The following is a 16,305-nucleotide window of genomic DNA, read 5'->3' as shown; positions in this document are numbered from 1 at the left end:
TACGTGGCAACTGTAGTAGACGTCGCAAGGCTTCACGCTTACTTTACTTTGCCCCGTCCATCGCATTTCTTGGATGGTGGTGATGTCCGCCTTTGTCTTCCCGAGGACATCAACCAGCCGGGCAGAGGCACCTTCCCCATTAAGGGTCCGGATATTCCAGGTGCATACCTTTAAATCATAGTCCTTTATACGTTTGCCGTGGTCGTCATCAGAAAAAGGGGGTCTCATCCGAGGCTGTTTTTTTCTTTTCATTGGGTGGGTATTTATCGTGGCGGGACCCCAACCCAGCGCACGCGAAGTTTTACGCCTTCTCACTTTAGCTCGCTCCCAAACGGGTGTTTGGTTGCTACCCAGAGGATGCGTGGATATAAATATCCGGATGTTGTGAGCTGCGATTTAAACCGTACGCACAAGAATCGCTTCTGGCCACTCCCAGGTGAATGGCAGTCAAAAGTTTTCCACTTCTGCGCACGGAACCATCCTCCTTACGTGGTTTATAAAATACTTCCGAATGACCGTTACGTTATAAAAGATATCGAAAATGGACAAATTACCCAAATACCTTATGATAGCATTATCGAAGCTTGTAACATAAAACGCTGGAAGAGCAAAGAGAAGGAGGATGATTACGCGATTGAGACTGAAAGAAACACAGTGGAATCTATCGGTACACAACTAGCCATAAGCTGTGTAGCAAATGATCGGGTCGATCATTTAGGTCAGGTTGGCCGAGCTGTAGTAGAATATAAATATTGTAGTAGAACATAAGTATTCTAGAAATAAGTATTTGGCAACACTTACCATGTAAAGGCAATACATGTAACCTGGCAACATTAACGATATAATAAATTCATTCGATTGTAACAAGCGAAGCGAAAAGACGTGTTTTTGAGAAAGGAGCCATCTAGTCCCGAGTTAATAAAAGGAAGGTAAAAAATGCGTGTACGTATACAAAAATAGAGAGTAACGAGTTTAGCGAGAAAAGCATTCAGTTTGCTTCACAGTATATACAGTAATAAACCTTTTTGAGTACTCCTCGGGGGTAAAATCTGATCAGGGTTGATAATGAGAAGGAGCATGAATTTTGCTGATTCAGAGTTGCATACAAATTTACTGTGGTATGAAATGGAGCAACAACCGTACTATGGCAGAGTGGCACAGGTAATTTTGTAAAGAAACACTTTTCTTATAATTGTAAGAGATAATTGCTATTTTTTTGCAATATTCCGATATCCAGCGTGTAGCCAGAGGCAGTGGCATGTGAGCCTCACTAAAATCTACTCATCATGTTGGAGCAGGTCCGGGTAATGGACCATTGAATGTGCTGGCTGAACCTATGACCACCATAACCTTCGGAGTTTCCAAGTAAATGCGTGTCCTGAGTTTATACGGCAGCCATTCATAGCAATTCTATGTGTGTATGATTCATATTTGTGACATTCTATACTTTGATGTTGAGTATTTTTGAGGAGCTCCGGGTAATGGTCGCTCAAACTTGGGTGTGCTTAATGAGCTCTCTGGGCGGATACGCTGGCAGGCTTTGGAGTCTCTATAACTATGCAAACCTTGTTTTGTTTTGGTAAAAAAGACTTAAATATATTCGGAAATTTGGAATATTCCTTGATAAACTTACAAAATTTACGTTTTTCATAAAAATATAATCTTACAATGGATATTTTATTGATTTTAAACTTACATTTATGAAAATTCCATTCAGTGTTATGATTACGATTTGAGTTTCTATTTTAAAGAAGCACAGGCAATAATTATGTACTTTACTAGAGATATTACTCTTAATTAAGCATTGATATTATATTTAACCTACATTTTGTTCATAAATAACACAATTATATATATTTTATCCTCGAAAAGAACTTTTTCTAAACATGAGGCGAAATTCCCCACAGTAAGTGTTGCCGTGCGCCAAACACGAAACCGCTGCACACAACCCAAAAGTACTCCTCGGGGACCAATTGGTGAAAAACTACGAAAAGGTTTATTACTGTATATACTGTGGTTTGCTTGCAACAGTCAAACAATTGGGGTGGACGCCGCATAATTATGCGTGAAACAGTGGGCAAAAATTGATGTGTATGAATTTTTTTATAATGTTTCAGACTGGGTGGGAAATTGAATTTTTTTTATTTTAAACAGTGCTGAGAAGCCACAATGCTTGATTTGCTCAAAAGCCCTAAATTTTATTAAAGAGCAGAGTTTAAAGCGGCATTTGTTAGTCTTCCACCCCAGTGTAAATGATTTGAGCCCGGAAGACCGAATGATAAAATTTTTCGGATCCAAACTTGCTTATATTGAAAGTATGCAAGAAAAAGTACCGGATGACGATTTTAGTGAAGCTCGCTTAAAAGCGTCAATCGTAATAAGCTATGCTTTGGCTAAAAAAGGGAGGCGATTAGAGGATGGTTTTTTTTTTAAGAGCTAGCGGTGGCGGTGCTTGGTTGTTTCGGACAAAAAGGTGTAGAGCTGGCGAAAATTGTAAACGATATACCTTTGTCCCGCCGAACAATTACTCGTCGCATCGAAGATATTTCAAAATTTATATATCTTAACCTTAAAAGAAATATAATGAAATCTAAATTTTATGCCATTGCATTAGACGAAAGTACAGATGTTTGTGATGTAAGTCAGCTTATAGTTTGCATTAGAATTGAAGATGACGAATTTAATATACAGGAGGATATGCTATGCTTGCGGGGACTGCACAACAACGCTACTGGAAAAAAAATATATATCAAATTGTCGAACAGCAGTTGTTCTCATTTGCTGAGAAAAATAAACTGTCATCAGTTTGCACAGACGGTGCTCCAGTCATGACTGGAAAAAGGGAAGGTTTCGTTGGTCAACTCATACCCAATGGCGTTAATGTGCCAGTTTTTCATTGTATGCATCATCAACAGCAGTTATTAGCAAAAAGTTTCAAAATAAGACAAACAATGCAAGTTGCAGTTAAAATTATCAAACGAATTCGTGAAGGACATAATGCATTAACTGATCGAAAATTTCGTTCGTTTTTGGAAGAAATAGGTACCGACTTTGGTGATATTATATTCTATACTGAGGTTAGATGGCTCAGTAAGGCAAAATGCCTTGAAAGACTTTTTAATTTAAGAGAAGAAATTATCCTTTTTTTTTGCAGAAGATCCTTCGACGGAAACAAAAGAAATTGTTAAGAATTTAAGGAATCCAGATTTTTTGTTAGACCTCGCTTTGCTTTGTGACATTTCAACCTTTTTTCCCCAATTAAATCTAAGCATGCAAGGAAAATATAAATTCATTTTTGATTTCATTGCATCAGTGGAAACTTTCAAAAAACGCATACATATCATAATTAATGAAATCTGTGAGGGGGTTTTGGATCATTTCAAATACACCAAAGAGATTTGTGACTGCTTTCAAATGCAAGGCAAGCTTTCCCAATATTCCGAAACCTTCTCTGATCTAGAACAAAATTTAGACGTTAGATTTAAGGACTTTAGTTGTATTCAATCTTTAAATTACCTCTACAATAATCCTCTAATTTGCAAAATTGAAGACCAAGAAACACGCTTTCAAGAAGAATTAAGAAGGCTATAAACTGATTTAGACCTTCCTTTAGAGTAGGGATGCCCAAATCAGCACATATGTGTCGCGGGCGACTGCGCGTGCAAAGCTTTGCACAGCGGTGCTGGGCAAGCGCGGAAGCAAAAAGTTATCGGAAGGGGAAAACGAAGTCAACAGAATAGTGAGATTGTATGTGTAACAGTGATGGAAAATGAGTGTACATTGTGCCGTTTTCGGCCCTTTCGGAAGCAGCCGGAACCTTCAGCACAATCGATTGATTTTCGGCACTATTTTTGCGTAACTCAATGCGACTAATAAATATTTCTTTCCGCAATTAAAAATATTTTTTTACATTTAATCGTATGTGCTTAAACTGATAAATGATATAAACATAGAAACGCAAGCAGAAGAATCTCGCTTCCACATTCTGCATATGCGCTTAACATTTTTGTATAAACAAATTTGTCGAAATTGCATCTCTAAAGCAAATATTAAATATCACTCAATATATACTTTAGATTTAAATAATCATTTTTAGGGGTGGGCGAGTCCGAGATGTTTAAATGATCGAGATAGTACATTCAATTCGCGTAGATTTTTGAGAACTTTTTTCGTTGAAGGTGTTGCACTTTTTTTCCATACTGAAATTTGTGTACATCATTTATCATTGTCTAAGAAAAACTATAAAACAAAGCTTAATTTAAAATACTGGAATAAAAAACAACAACGCTTCACGCGCATTCATCCATATAACATAAAATGCGAACGTTCGTTATATGGGAGAAAGTGCGCAACACCGCAAACAGAAAAATTAAAAAAATCAATGGTATTTTCTAGACACTTCAAAATTGCACCTTATTATACTAGAATTATAAAAAAATAATTAAAATTATTTAAAAAAATAAAATAAATACCGGGGGACCGTGTAATTTTGTCAAAGATGAAGACAATGATGATAAAACATTAATACACTATATAGGTCAGTTCATATTAATGAACATAAAATGAGATCACTATCGATATAATGGAAATCCTCAAGGGAAATTTATTATTTCAACGCATGGAATTTACATACATTTTTTTACTTTCAACGCCCGAATTGCTCAACTACTTTTATTTCTGCAGGATCGCCATTAGGTAAATTGCATTTCCAAATATTTTTTCAAAATAAATAGCGATGAGGGATATTTCACCCGCCGGTGATAAGAAATCGCAATCACCATAACGCACATCACTAATATTACTGTTCACAATCACGTTTACATTCAAAATTACAATCCATAATTTCGTCTTGTAGCAAATATGAAATATAGGTATATCCATTTACTTAAATGTAAACGGATTAAGAATCAAAGTGCTAGAAGAGATTTTAGCGTTTGGTACAAAAAGTATTTTTGATGTTGAAATTGTACTTAAAATCGGCAAATTGTACTTTTGTACATCTTAAAATTAATTGTACTGAAAAAAGTACAATTGTACTTAAAATATCAACACTGTTTCACTGGCGTGACAAAGTACTTGTTGCAGCGATGCCAGATTTGAGCGTACCCAATTTTTTACCGATAATAACTCATCCGAGGGATTTGGGTATTGGGCATTTTACAATCCTATTAGGAAGTATACATATCTGTGTTCGTATAGAAAAGTAGCTTATGTCGGAAGACTGGCTTTAGTATAATGAACCATTCGCAGCATATGATTGCGAAAGACTCACTGGTGCCGTCGTTGAAGAACTCTTGGAAAATAAACGTAAAAGACGGTAATGTTAATGGCGATGCTAGCAAGTCAATATTCGTATAAAGTTTCATAAAAAAATTCCTTGTGGTTTAAAGAATATAGGAAATGGTACATTTTACTAAAGCCAGCCTCCCGACATAAGCTACTATTTCATACGAACACAAATATATTCGTCTACAAATAATGTTGATTATTTTAATTAAGTCCTAAGATAAGTTTGTGAATCTTATCAGTGTTCTATGTAAGAACCAAAAATCAATCCCCCCGCCAATTAGAACTTTTGCTTTAAAAGAAAAATATACATAGCGCATTTACTCAATACTTGGTCTGGCATCACTGTTTGAGCATTGATGTACTCAGCTCACTGTTGCCAAGGTCGTGCATTTTGCACTAAATTTAGTGCTTTGGGAAACCAAAAAGCCAAAATAATTGGAATTCAATGCTTGGTGCGGTATTTAGTGATGCTTTTTTAATTTAAGCACACCGAATGCATAGGTACATATGTATGTATGTATACACTATATACTAATATTCTACATTAAGATGGAATTCATTTACTGAATAAAATGTGAGGAATAGGTAAATTAAATATGTTTTGCGTTGTTATAAATGTATTGAAATTAATTTATTAATAAAAACGTGAGGAAATGGATATATATATACACTTTTTACTGAATCAAAAAAATTATTAAACATGATAATAAAAAACTTGGCGCCTTTGTTTTAGAAAAATTGGCTTTTTCTGGTGGCCTGATGCCACACTGGCTCAGTTGTCGCAAAAGTACACATACATACACGCATTTTTACTTGAAAATAAGTGTGTAGTGGTTAATATGTATACGATGCCATCTCCGTACAGCTCACTTCACCTCGCCTAGCACCCTCGCGTGCTCGCAGTTTGCCCGCGACGTCAACTGCGTGCACCTCTGCTGTGCGTCCCTACTTTAGAGCGTGGGATTCAGTTTTGGAAGAATGTAGATGAATAAAAAATACCCGCTGTTGAAAAATGAAATTTATAGACTGTTTTCTATTACCTTGTTTATACCGACACATAAAACCATCGTAAAGTTCCATAAGTAAAGTAGCTCTTCTTCTTACCGTTTTTTTCTGGCAGGCTGTAGGTGTGTGTTTGGCAGGCTCTAGGTGTGTTTTTGGTTAGTGTATTGGTGTTTTTGGTTCAGTGTGTTAGTGTGTTTTGAATAAATTGTAATAGAAATAAAAGAAATTGTAATAGAAATGAAAGAAATTGTAAAAGATAAGAGCACATGCCAAAAAACAGGTGATCTCAGCTGTAGGCATTTTCTGGCAATCAGCTGATAGTGTTTTCACTTATGAAACTGTACGATGCATAAAGCGCTGTGACTCAGTTCGGTGTGATTCAAACCAAATGCATAAACAAAATTTCAATACGCGTTGAAATTGAAAAGTGTATTGACTCGAACTTGATTTCAAATTGGCTTTTTATTTCTCACATCGGTTAGAAAACCCTTATAAACGAATAATTCATTTAACGCGAAATCAAAATTGGGTGTTTTTTTCTTTATACAGCTCGTTTTTAATTGTATTTATTATTATAATAAATTTGTATCATTCTTCGCTTCCATTTCGGTCCACCGCGCAAATTTATTATTAAATAAATGTCGAATAAAACTAACGGAGTTTGTTTACTTTTCAATACGGTTTTATCGAGTCAAATCTGTTTTTTGTTAATGCGGCTTTGTCGTAGGTATAAACATGGTATATGTTTGGAACAACATATGTTTGCGAATCAGCATTTTCATCAATGGTATTCATCAAGAATTCACATCGTAGCAGACTTACTAAAGAGCCTTTAGAAGATCTACTTAGGATAAAAACTACAGATTTGGAATTAAATTACGACGAAATCATTAACTACGTTACATTGTAAGCAATTAGTTTTAAATTGAATTATGAATTGAATTATACAATTTATTTTTATTTTTTTTCCTGAATTTATATCTTGAATTTATTTATTTTTTCATGAATTAGAAAATTATGCATAAACGGAACCAATTTTTGAATTCACGAAATGCGGAATTTATGAATTCTGTCGCATAAACGTAGTAATAGATATTACTTTTCGAATAGGTGACAACCCTAATAAAGAATATTTTCAAACTACCGTTTTTTGAAAACTATTTCGTTTGAAACTCATATTTTAATTTTTCATTTAACTTGTTTATAAATTAAATAAATTGGACTCTTCAAGCAGGTGGCAACCCTCTTTAAAAGTTTTTTCAAACTAAAACCTTTTTAAACCTCTTCTGTCTGATATTGTCACACATAACTCTATAACTAATGAATTAAATTGAAGTGGATTTCTTAACCTCCTTTTCAAACCCATTTCGATTTATACACATCTTTTATTAATTTATTTAACTTATTAAATAATTTGAATTTAACATTTGATACAGCTGGTAACCCTCTTCAAAACCTCAAAACCCCAAATTTACCGAATTCCAAATTTACCAAAAGGTACCAAAACTCCAATTTGTCCCACCGTCCTATCGTAAGCACGCTAATACATGCGCATGTTGTGCTCATCGTTTGTTTGTGGTAGTGCCCATGCCTGCCCTGCAAAAAATTGGACTAATCCGGGATGACACCGGGAGCAATCGCAAAGGGGCATGCGACTAATACCACCTTTGATCTCCTTATATGGAATGAACTGATCGCTTTTGTTCGAGTATGTCTTATGAAGAGACTAATTGTTCACCTTTATACCCGAACGGGTATAAAAAGCGACTAGTCACTTTTAAAAAATAAAAATAAAAATTTGCGCCAGCTGAGATTCGAACCGGGGTGCCCAGTTTTGTTAGGCGAATACTCTCTCTGTGTGCCAACGCCGCACATGAAATTTCATTGACTAAGTGCGTACATATCATTAAATCGTTAACAGTACCTGTTAGAGATGAGTTGGGGACTAATTGAAATCCAAGTATACCCATAAGGGATGACTCGAGACTAATTGACCTCCATTAGTACCCGTATGAGACTAGGTGGGACTAATTAATGCCAATTGTACCCGATTGAGAGTAATCTCGGAATACTCTCTTTAGAGGTTAGTCGCACAATTTTGTGCAGGGTGATTATAACTTACCTAGTATTAAAGTTTTACCTTAGCACTTACAAGTTATTTTTTCTTTTAATCACCTTTATATTTGTAGTTAATAACCACTTTCTTTAACACTTAAATGCACACTTTTTTTTATTTTGGGTATTCATGGATTTTGTCAAAGTTTAAGTACTTTTTTGCTTACGAATTGTTCGGGCCAGCAAAGCAACAACCATATTACTATCGCACCTAAAAGATTTGTCACGAAAATAGTATGTACCTAAGTAAAAGTGCGAGTATTCCAACAACACCGATTGAATTGGTATACAGTTATTCGTATGGTAATTTCATATTCTAGCAAAGCTTTTTGTTATACGAAAAGTTTGTACGAGTGCGCTTAACCTTTGCACATACGCTCGCTCCACTATATCTGTGTTCACCCTTGTTTTTTTAAATATTCACAATGTTTTGCAAGCTATAATTTTTTTGTTATTTTTGTACCAAAATATGGCTCATGCTATAAATAAAACCATATAAATGAAGGTTTCAACCTGTATGCAATATTAAGGAAAATTTAATGAATTTTCATCAAAATTTTAAACTTTTTACTGAGATATTTTACGAAAATTTCTGGTATGCGGTTTTATAGCCCCTTCAATTTTAGTATAACAATGTACAAATTTGAAGTGGCTGAGAAATCGCGTTGATTTTTAATAATTTTGTTGCTGACGGCTCTAGGCATTTTTCTCCATATAAGGTATGAGCGAATATTTTGTTATATGGAGAAAAATATACCTATAAGTATACCTAAGTGAATCAGACTTCAGCTAGTTTTTATGTCGCTTGAATCGCAGAGGCCCAATAAAGACAAATTATATATTTTTGAAATCTAGAAGTTGAGACGAATCGATTGGTACCAAATTATTTATTTAGACTGAAGGCTCTTTCGGTATTTAGCCAAGCCTTTTATTTTTGCCGAAAAAAATAAAAGTCACATTTTAACCGTTATTATTTGATTGAAAAAATAAAAGTCAACTTTAAACCGTTTATATTGGACTTTTTTCAAAAAGTTAAGAAAATAAAGGACACGAAGGATTCTTAAAGAGAATGTCCTGGGGACCTCAAGAACTTTAAAAAATCTTGTCTACAACAATACTTTGTCCTTGACTTTTTATTTTTGATAACGGTTATTTTGGGTCCCTGGAGATCATAGATGCTGTTTTTTTAGGATGAATGAACATCATTCAAAGTTGAATTAAGACGTGTTGGTATATGAAAATTGGGACACGAATGACTTTTTTAAGAAACTATTTTTATCCATAAAAAACTAAATTTTTGGAGGTATTTTCAAATCGGTCCAGCTCGCTTAAATCTTATTATTTTTCCGAAATATTTTGGTGGACGTCTTAAAATATAATAAATTTTGTAATCCCGGCGGAAAAACCGCAACTTATTTTGGTGATGCAGTCTAGTGTACATACATTCACGTTACAAACATATACATACGTACATTAGACCACGTCAAAAAAATAAACATCCTGCAACGCGACCGCAATCTGACTCAAACTTTAGTATTTGGCATGTAATGATCCTCCATGAATCTCCCCTCTCTACGATAATTTTAAGAGGTCGCGCATCGAGTGTTTATATTTCCCGTATTAAAGACTATGATTTGAGGGTATGAACCTGGAATATCCGGACCCTTAATGGGGAAGGTGCTTCTTTCCGGCTGGTTAATGTCCTCGGGAAGACAAAGGCGGACGTCACCGCCATCCAAAAAATGCGATGGACGAGGCAAGCCAAGGTAAGCGTGGAGCCTTGCGACGTCTACTATAGTTGCCACGTAAAGAGAGGCAAATTCGGTGTGGTATTTGTGGTGGGAGAGAGACTCCGTCGCCGAGTACTGGCATTCACGCCGGTGGACGAACGTCTAGCCACAATCCGCATCAAAGCGAGATTCTACGCTCATCTGCGCTCATGCTCCGACGGAAGAGAAGGGCGAGGCGTCCAAGGATTTCTTCTATGAGCACTTGGAGAGAACATATGAATGCTGCCCCCTACACGATATAAAAATCGTGCTTGGCGACTTCAATACCAAGGTGGGCAAGGAAGGGATCTTTGGCGCCACTGTCGGAAACTTCAGCCCCCAGCTGTGTCCAGATCGAAAAACGAGAGACCAAATCGACCATGTTATGATAGACGGAGGGCATGATTCCAGTGTTTTAGACGTACATAGGAATTAACGTAGGAAAATCGACTCGGACCACTATCTTGTAGCAGCCAAGATACTTACCCGCCTCTGTGCAACAAAAAATCTGCGCCCAACAATGCAAGGAAAGCTTAACGTTTAAAAGCTGCAATCACAACAGACGGCGAATTTATTCGCCATTCGGCCCACATACCTCTGTGAGCACTCTTCAACAAACCGACATACGCGAGCAGTGGAGCCACATTTCCAGCTCATTAAGTACCACCGCCGAAGAAACACTCGGATTTCAGCGAGCCCGAAAGGACAACTGTTTCGATGAGGTGTGCCAAGAAGCCGCAGAGAAAAAAGATGCCGCCTACAGGGCCACGCTGCGCTCGGGCACAACGCGAGTCATGTGGGACCGTTATATGGAACTGAAGAGGGAAGCGAGACGTATTTGCCGCATTAAGAAGAGAGGCCGAAATACGTGAGTGCGAATAGCTTGAAATGCTGGCCGACAAGAAAAACGCCCGAAAATTTTATCAGAGAGTTGGCGAATTACTGAAGGTTTTAAGACCAGGGCGAGCTCCTGTAAGAACAGCCATGGCGACCAAGATACTGATATCCAGAACGTACTTAAATTATGGAGGGAACACTATTCGACCGTGTTGTAGATGGGAGTAAGCGTGGTTATCGTCCGATTTTGCCCATTTCGAACACCAGCCGTCCTACGCTGAAAAGAAGTACACTTAAAATTTCGTTAAGATATCTCAATTTTTACTCGAGTTATTGTGTGCACAGACGGACGGACGGACAGACAGTCACCGCTTTATCGGTTTATTTTTTCATTCTGATAATTTATGTATACATTTGTCTATATCTATCTCGAATCGTTTTGCCTGTTAAAAACAACCGTTATGTGAACAAAGTTATAATACCCTTGTGCAAAAGTGGGCTCGGGTATCAAAAGTATACAACTTCGTTTATTTGTGAACCAGCATTAAGACCAATAATAATGTCAGCCTTGAAAGCCTACGGAGAAGTTGAGAAGTTAAGTCCTCTCTCGTCGTTCAAAGATCACACTCCATAAGTTACTCATCATGCCTGCGCTGGTGTATGGCGCGGTGGCATGGACAATGAAAACATGTGATGAAGCGGCTTTTAGAGTTTTCGAAATAAAGATTCTGCGAAAGATTTACGGGCCTTTACGCGTTTGCGATGGCGAATACCGCAGACGATTTAACGATGAGCTGTTTGAGCTTTACAACGATATAGACATAGTGCAGCGAATTAAAATTCAGCGGTTCCGCTCGCTTGGCTAAGTCGTTCAAATGGACAGAAACGCTCCTGCTCTGAAAGTATTCAACGCGGGCCGCGATACTGGTAACTGAGGAAGAGGAAGGCCGCCTTTGTGTTGGAAAGACCAGGTGGAGAAGGACTTGGCTTCACTTGGCATTTCCAATTGGCGTCAGTTGGCACAGAAGAGAAATGACTGGCGTGCTGTTTTGGACTCGGCCAAAATCGCCTAGGCGCTTACAGTGCCAATGAAATTGTAATGCTCTCACCACCTAAGGTCGTTCTATATCGAAAAAAAGTATACCCCTATTTTTTTACTCTAAAATCAAAAAATATTTAGAGGTCGCTCAAAGCGGTCACAGTTTACCATGTATCTTTATATAGGGAAAAAACAACTTTTCGTAGAAATGGTATAGAATTCTTGAAAATCAATATTTTTCGATCGGAAAACTCTGGTTATCTTCAAGATACTTTCAGTAATAATACCCAATTGTTTATTTGACCATTTTTAGTACTGACGATTTTTTATTGGTCCCCACATTGAATTTTTCGGGGTTTTTATAGGTTTTTGGCGGACCTATAAGTTATAGTTGCGATGAAAAAATTGTTAATTTAACAATTAAGTATTACTATTGGAGTCTGTTGCAGAGAAACAGAGTTTTCCGATAGAAAAATATTGATTTTTAAGAGCTCTATACTTTTTCTACGAAAAGTGGTTTTTCCCCATACAAAATACATGGAAAGCTTTGGGCGCTTTTTGGCGACCTCTACATATTTTTTTGATTTTAAAATAAAAAAGTAGAGGTATATTTTTTCAGTATAGAACAATCCTAGGGGATGAGAGCATACAAATTCCGACCTTACTTTTTCACGTGTATATTTAGACCACCCTAATGTGCATAAATATATGCATGTGTGTGCAGCAATCTATTAATATCGTTGAATTATTTTAATATCTATTGCAAAATTTTATACGGACAAGACTAAAAAGTAGAAAATAAATAAAATACAAACAACTTTTTTATATACCACTCCTTTATAAATGCACTAAAAAGTAGAAAATAATATTTCTCAGTCCCATGGAATTTGTTTTGATAACTTTTGATTTTGAAAGTTTAGCAAAAGTCATTATAAACAATTTATGAGATTGAAAATGAAAAGCGTGGGCGCATGTAATAGACTTAAATTGATATGAAAAGTAATATATGTATGTACATATGTGGGTATATGAATAACGATCGCTTAAAATCGATCTCAAATTTTGTAGTTGCGCTGTTGAAATTTTAGGTCTAGGTTATGTAGTTGGACTATTGTCAATTAAATCTAATTCTTTGTATTGCATGCGCTCCACGTTTTTCTTTTTCAATCTCATAAATTGTTTATAATGACTTTTGCTAAGATTTCAAAATCAAAAGTTATCAAAACAAACTCTATGGAACTAAGAAATATTATTTTCTACTTTTTAGTCCATTTATAAAAGCGTGGTATATTAAAGCGTTTTTTTATTTTATTTATTTTTTCTATTTAGCTCCGAAAATTTGGCTTTAGCTCCTAGCTAATTTTTTTAGCTCTTTTAAAAATTATCTAGCATTTTTTTAGCTCGGCTTTGGTGATCTCAGGCTATTTTCGATACCTTCATGTTATTTCGAGTAATGCTTAGAAAAGTGCGCAAATGGCGCGCAAGGAAATGGAAAACGGCTAATTAGTCGATTAGTTTGTACCACGTGCGCGAAAGCACACACACTATACCGGACAGTAATTCGAGCTCCAATAGGCACATACGGTGTCTCTCAGGCGGCCACGGTAGAAAAGGAAAGCCAAAACTTAAGCGTTGATTAAATTACAAATTTGGGAATGCAATGGAAAAACATACATTTGTATCCATGGGAAAATACAGACTGCACTATAAATTCTTGGATCTAAGTTAAGAGTTCAAAAATTAATTAGAAGAAAATCCTTTTTCTGAACGCGCGGATTTTTTTACCTTATTTACTAATTTTACCTTTAAGAAGGGAAGGAAATAAAACTTGCAAAAAATTTTGCAAAAAATGATTCGTAACAAGATTTTTCATGGTCAATTCAAATATCTGAAATTGCAGATTTTAACAGTTTGTAAAGTATGTTCATTGTCTAGTCCAGAGCTGCTCACTCCATAAGCACTTGTAGCACATTTGTTTTTGTTTTGCCCTGAAGTATAGGCACATATACAAATTTACACTTTAAATATAAAAAAAAAATTTATCGCCCTCCCGTATGCCCTGACATATAAACACAATTCATATGAAAGTGCTTGAGTTTCATATGGAAGGGCAAAGCAAACGCCCTCGCATATGAAGCTAAGGCACTCCAGTAAAATGTACAAATTTACACAAACAATTATAGAATGAAAAAATAATAAAAAATATGTCAGCACTGAAAAAAAAATTTATATTATAAATTGATTTAATATTCGTATTTACTGAAAGTGAAAACGAAATTTTTTGAAAAAAAAACACATTTGCAACTTTGAGTGCAAAGCGTACGTAGTGTATGTTGTGCTTTGTAATTATTAAACGAATGAAGAAATATTACTTGCAACGCCAGAATAGGGGATATAGAAAATGATTGATTTCCAATCTGAATTCAATGCAGATCCCTGGCAGCATTACACCGCGTAAAATTGACAGGATTGCAGATATTCTTTCAACGTCGGATTGTAGAAAAAATAAATTTCGCGATTTTGATGGAAAATGCCAACGAATGTCCGGCAAACTTCGCGCAAAAAATAAAATAAAATTATAAATTAATGTTGGAGAAACTCTTATCTCCTGTCCACCCTTGATTTAAGGTGCCCTCCTTCAATTTTATTGCATATTGCTTCAATGGTGCTATCATTTATTAACGATTTAAAATGGGACTTTTATATGCGAGTAGTATCCCAATGATACGAATGAAAATGTAAAATTTGAGCTTGCAATATGTTGTAAATATGTGCAAGGATTACTCCCACTAAATTTTGCGACTTTTCAGCCACTAGGTCACTATCATTTCTTAACTGTATTTTTCACAAATATGTATGTAAAGACTCCCATTGCTAACAATTTTCATTCACTAATCGTACAATAAAAATAAACTTGTACTTTTTAGCTTAATTTAAATTACAAAAAAAAACTCAGTGTACACATAAATTTTGTAGATGTATTGTGATTTCACTTCAATATAAAAATTTTGAGCAGCACTGGTCTATTCCATATAACAACATATGAATGTGGCATACATAAGTGTAAGTGGCCATAGCAATGAATTCGAAATATATGCACCTTATTTTGCCTTTAAAAGTTTTTTTCAGCACTTAAATTTATAAATTTCGTTTTTTTATTAAAATTGCGGAAAATGTAAAAACACCTTTATGTCAACAAACCCTGTCGAAAGGCCACTTTTCCTAGGCATACCGTTAGTTCAGGTCGACAACAAAGATTGAGGGATTATCAGATTGTAGAAAGTGTTAACAACAATAACTTGTCGTTTTATAAGATATCCCAATGTAGACGTCTGAGAGAGAATAAGACTACCAAGTTCAGAAGGATCTGTCTGCCTAAGAAGTACTCTGTGCTTGTCCAGTATTTTCGTTTGAAAGAGGTAGATTAAGAACAGTGGTTCCTGGAACACAATGTGCATCTCGTGTCATGCTTTTGTTATGTGCTAATGATTTTGTATAGCATATTACTTACCATCTTCCATGGTTTGCACTGCTATCTCTCTGCTCGGTGGTCCGCTGCCCTGACTCGTGTACGCCTGCACAATTATGTGATATTGTGTAAATTTGTTTAAGTTACTTAGTGCCGTTTCTCCACCAAAATGTGACCGCACTTCGACAGTTTTGAAGCTAAACCCTTGTGTGGGATTCACTTCTTTGTCTTCAGGCGATAGTGACATTTGATATCCAACATAGTATCCTAGCAGTATTCCATTCCAATAGTCCCGATCTGGTGCATCCCATGTGACAGATATCTCGGTGGAGCTTTTCGCTTCTGCACGCACATTCAACGGTGGCCCAGATGGCACTTCCTCTAGAGTGGTTACTTGAACAACCTCTGAATACTCAGAGGCGCCCAATTTATTTTCCGCAGACATCCGAATATGATAAGCTTTCGCAGGACGCAGGTTTTGTATGTTGACAACTGTTTGACCACCGGTGATGGTTATATGCTCGGCATTTTGCCAAATATCTACAAATAATTAAAGAAAAACAATAAAAGAGGAAACTTAGATTTTAATGAATACTGTATTTTACCAAACAAAGGTGCAAGACTTGATCAGATATTTTTGGTTTTTAACTGTATAAATATTATATTTCTTTACTTTGTCAATAAAACTGCAGTTAAGGCTTGGTTGCACTTTATCCAAGGTAGGTTGGTACTGGAAATGGGCGAAATCGAACTGTAACCACGCCCACTTCCCATATAACGGT

The 16,305-nt window shown here is 36.0% G+C and overlaps 1 protein-coding gene across 1 annotated transcript in view; it reads right to left on the bottom strand.

Annotated features, from left to right (window-relative positions):
- LOC118752447 (Down syndrome cell adhesion molecule homolog) overlaps positions 1-16,059 on the bottom strand; it is a 36,045-nt gene extending 19,986 nt beyond the window's left edge. Inside the window, exon 1 of the mRNA XM_036487364.1 lies at positions 15,566-16,059. Coding sequence (XP_036343257.1) covers positions 15,566-15,968 — 403 coding nt within the window. The 5' untranslated portion in view covers positions 15,969-16,059. The remainder of the gene's footprint in view (positions 1-15,565) is intronic.
- Between the last annotated feature and the right edge of the window lie 246 nt (positions 16,060-16,305).

This window comes from Rhagoletis pomonella, unplaced genomic scaffold (genome assembly GCF_013731165.1).
Source record: "Rhagoletis pomonella isolate Grant_MI unplaced genomic scaffold, Rhpom_1.0 Rhpom_scaffold_01512, whole genome shotgun sequence".
Classification (NCBI taxonomy): domain Eukaryota; kingdom Metazoa; phylum Arthropoda; class Insecta; order Diptera; family Tephritidae; genus Rhagoletis; species Rhagoletis pomonella.
Note: the sequence above shows the minus strand (reverse complement) of the source record. Positions and strands in the feature narration are given on the sequence as shown.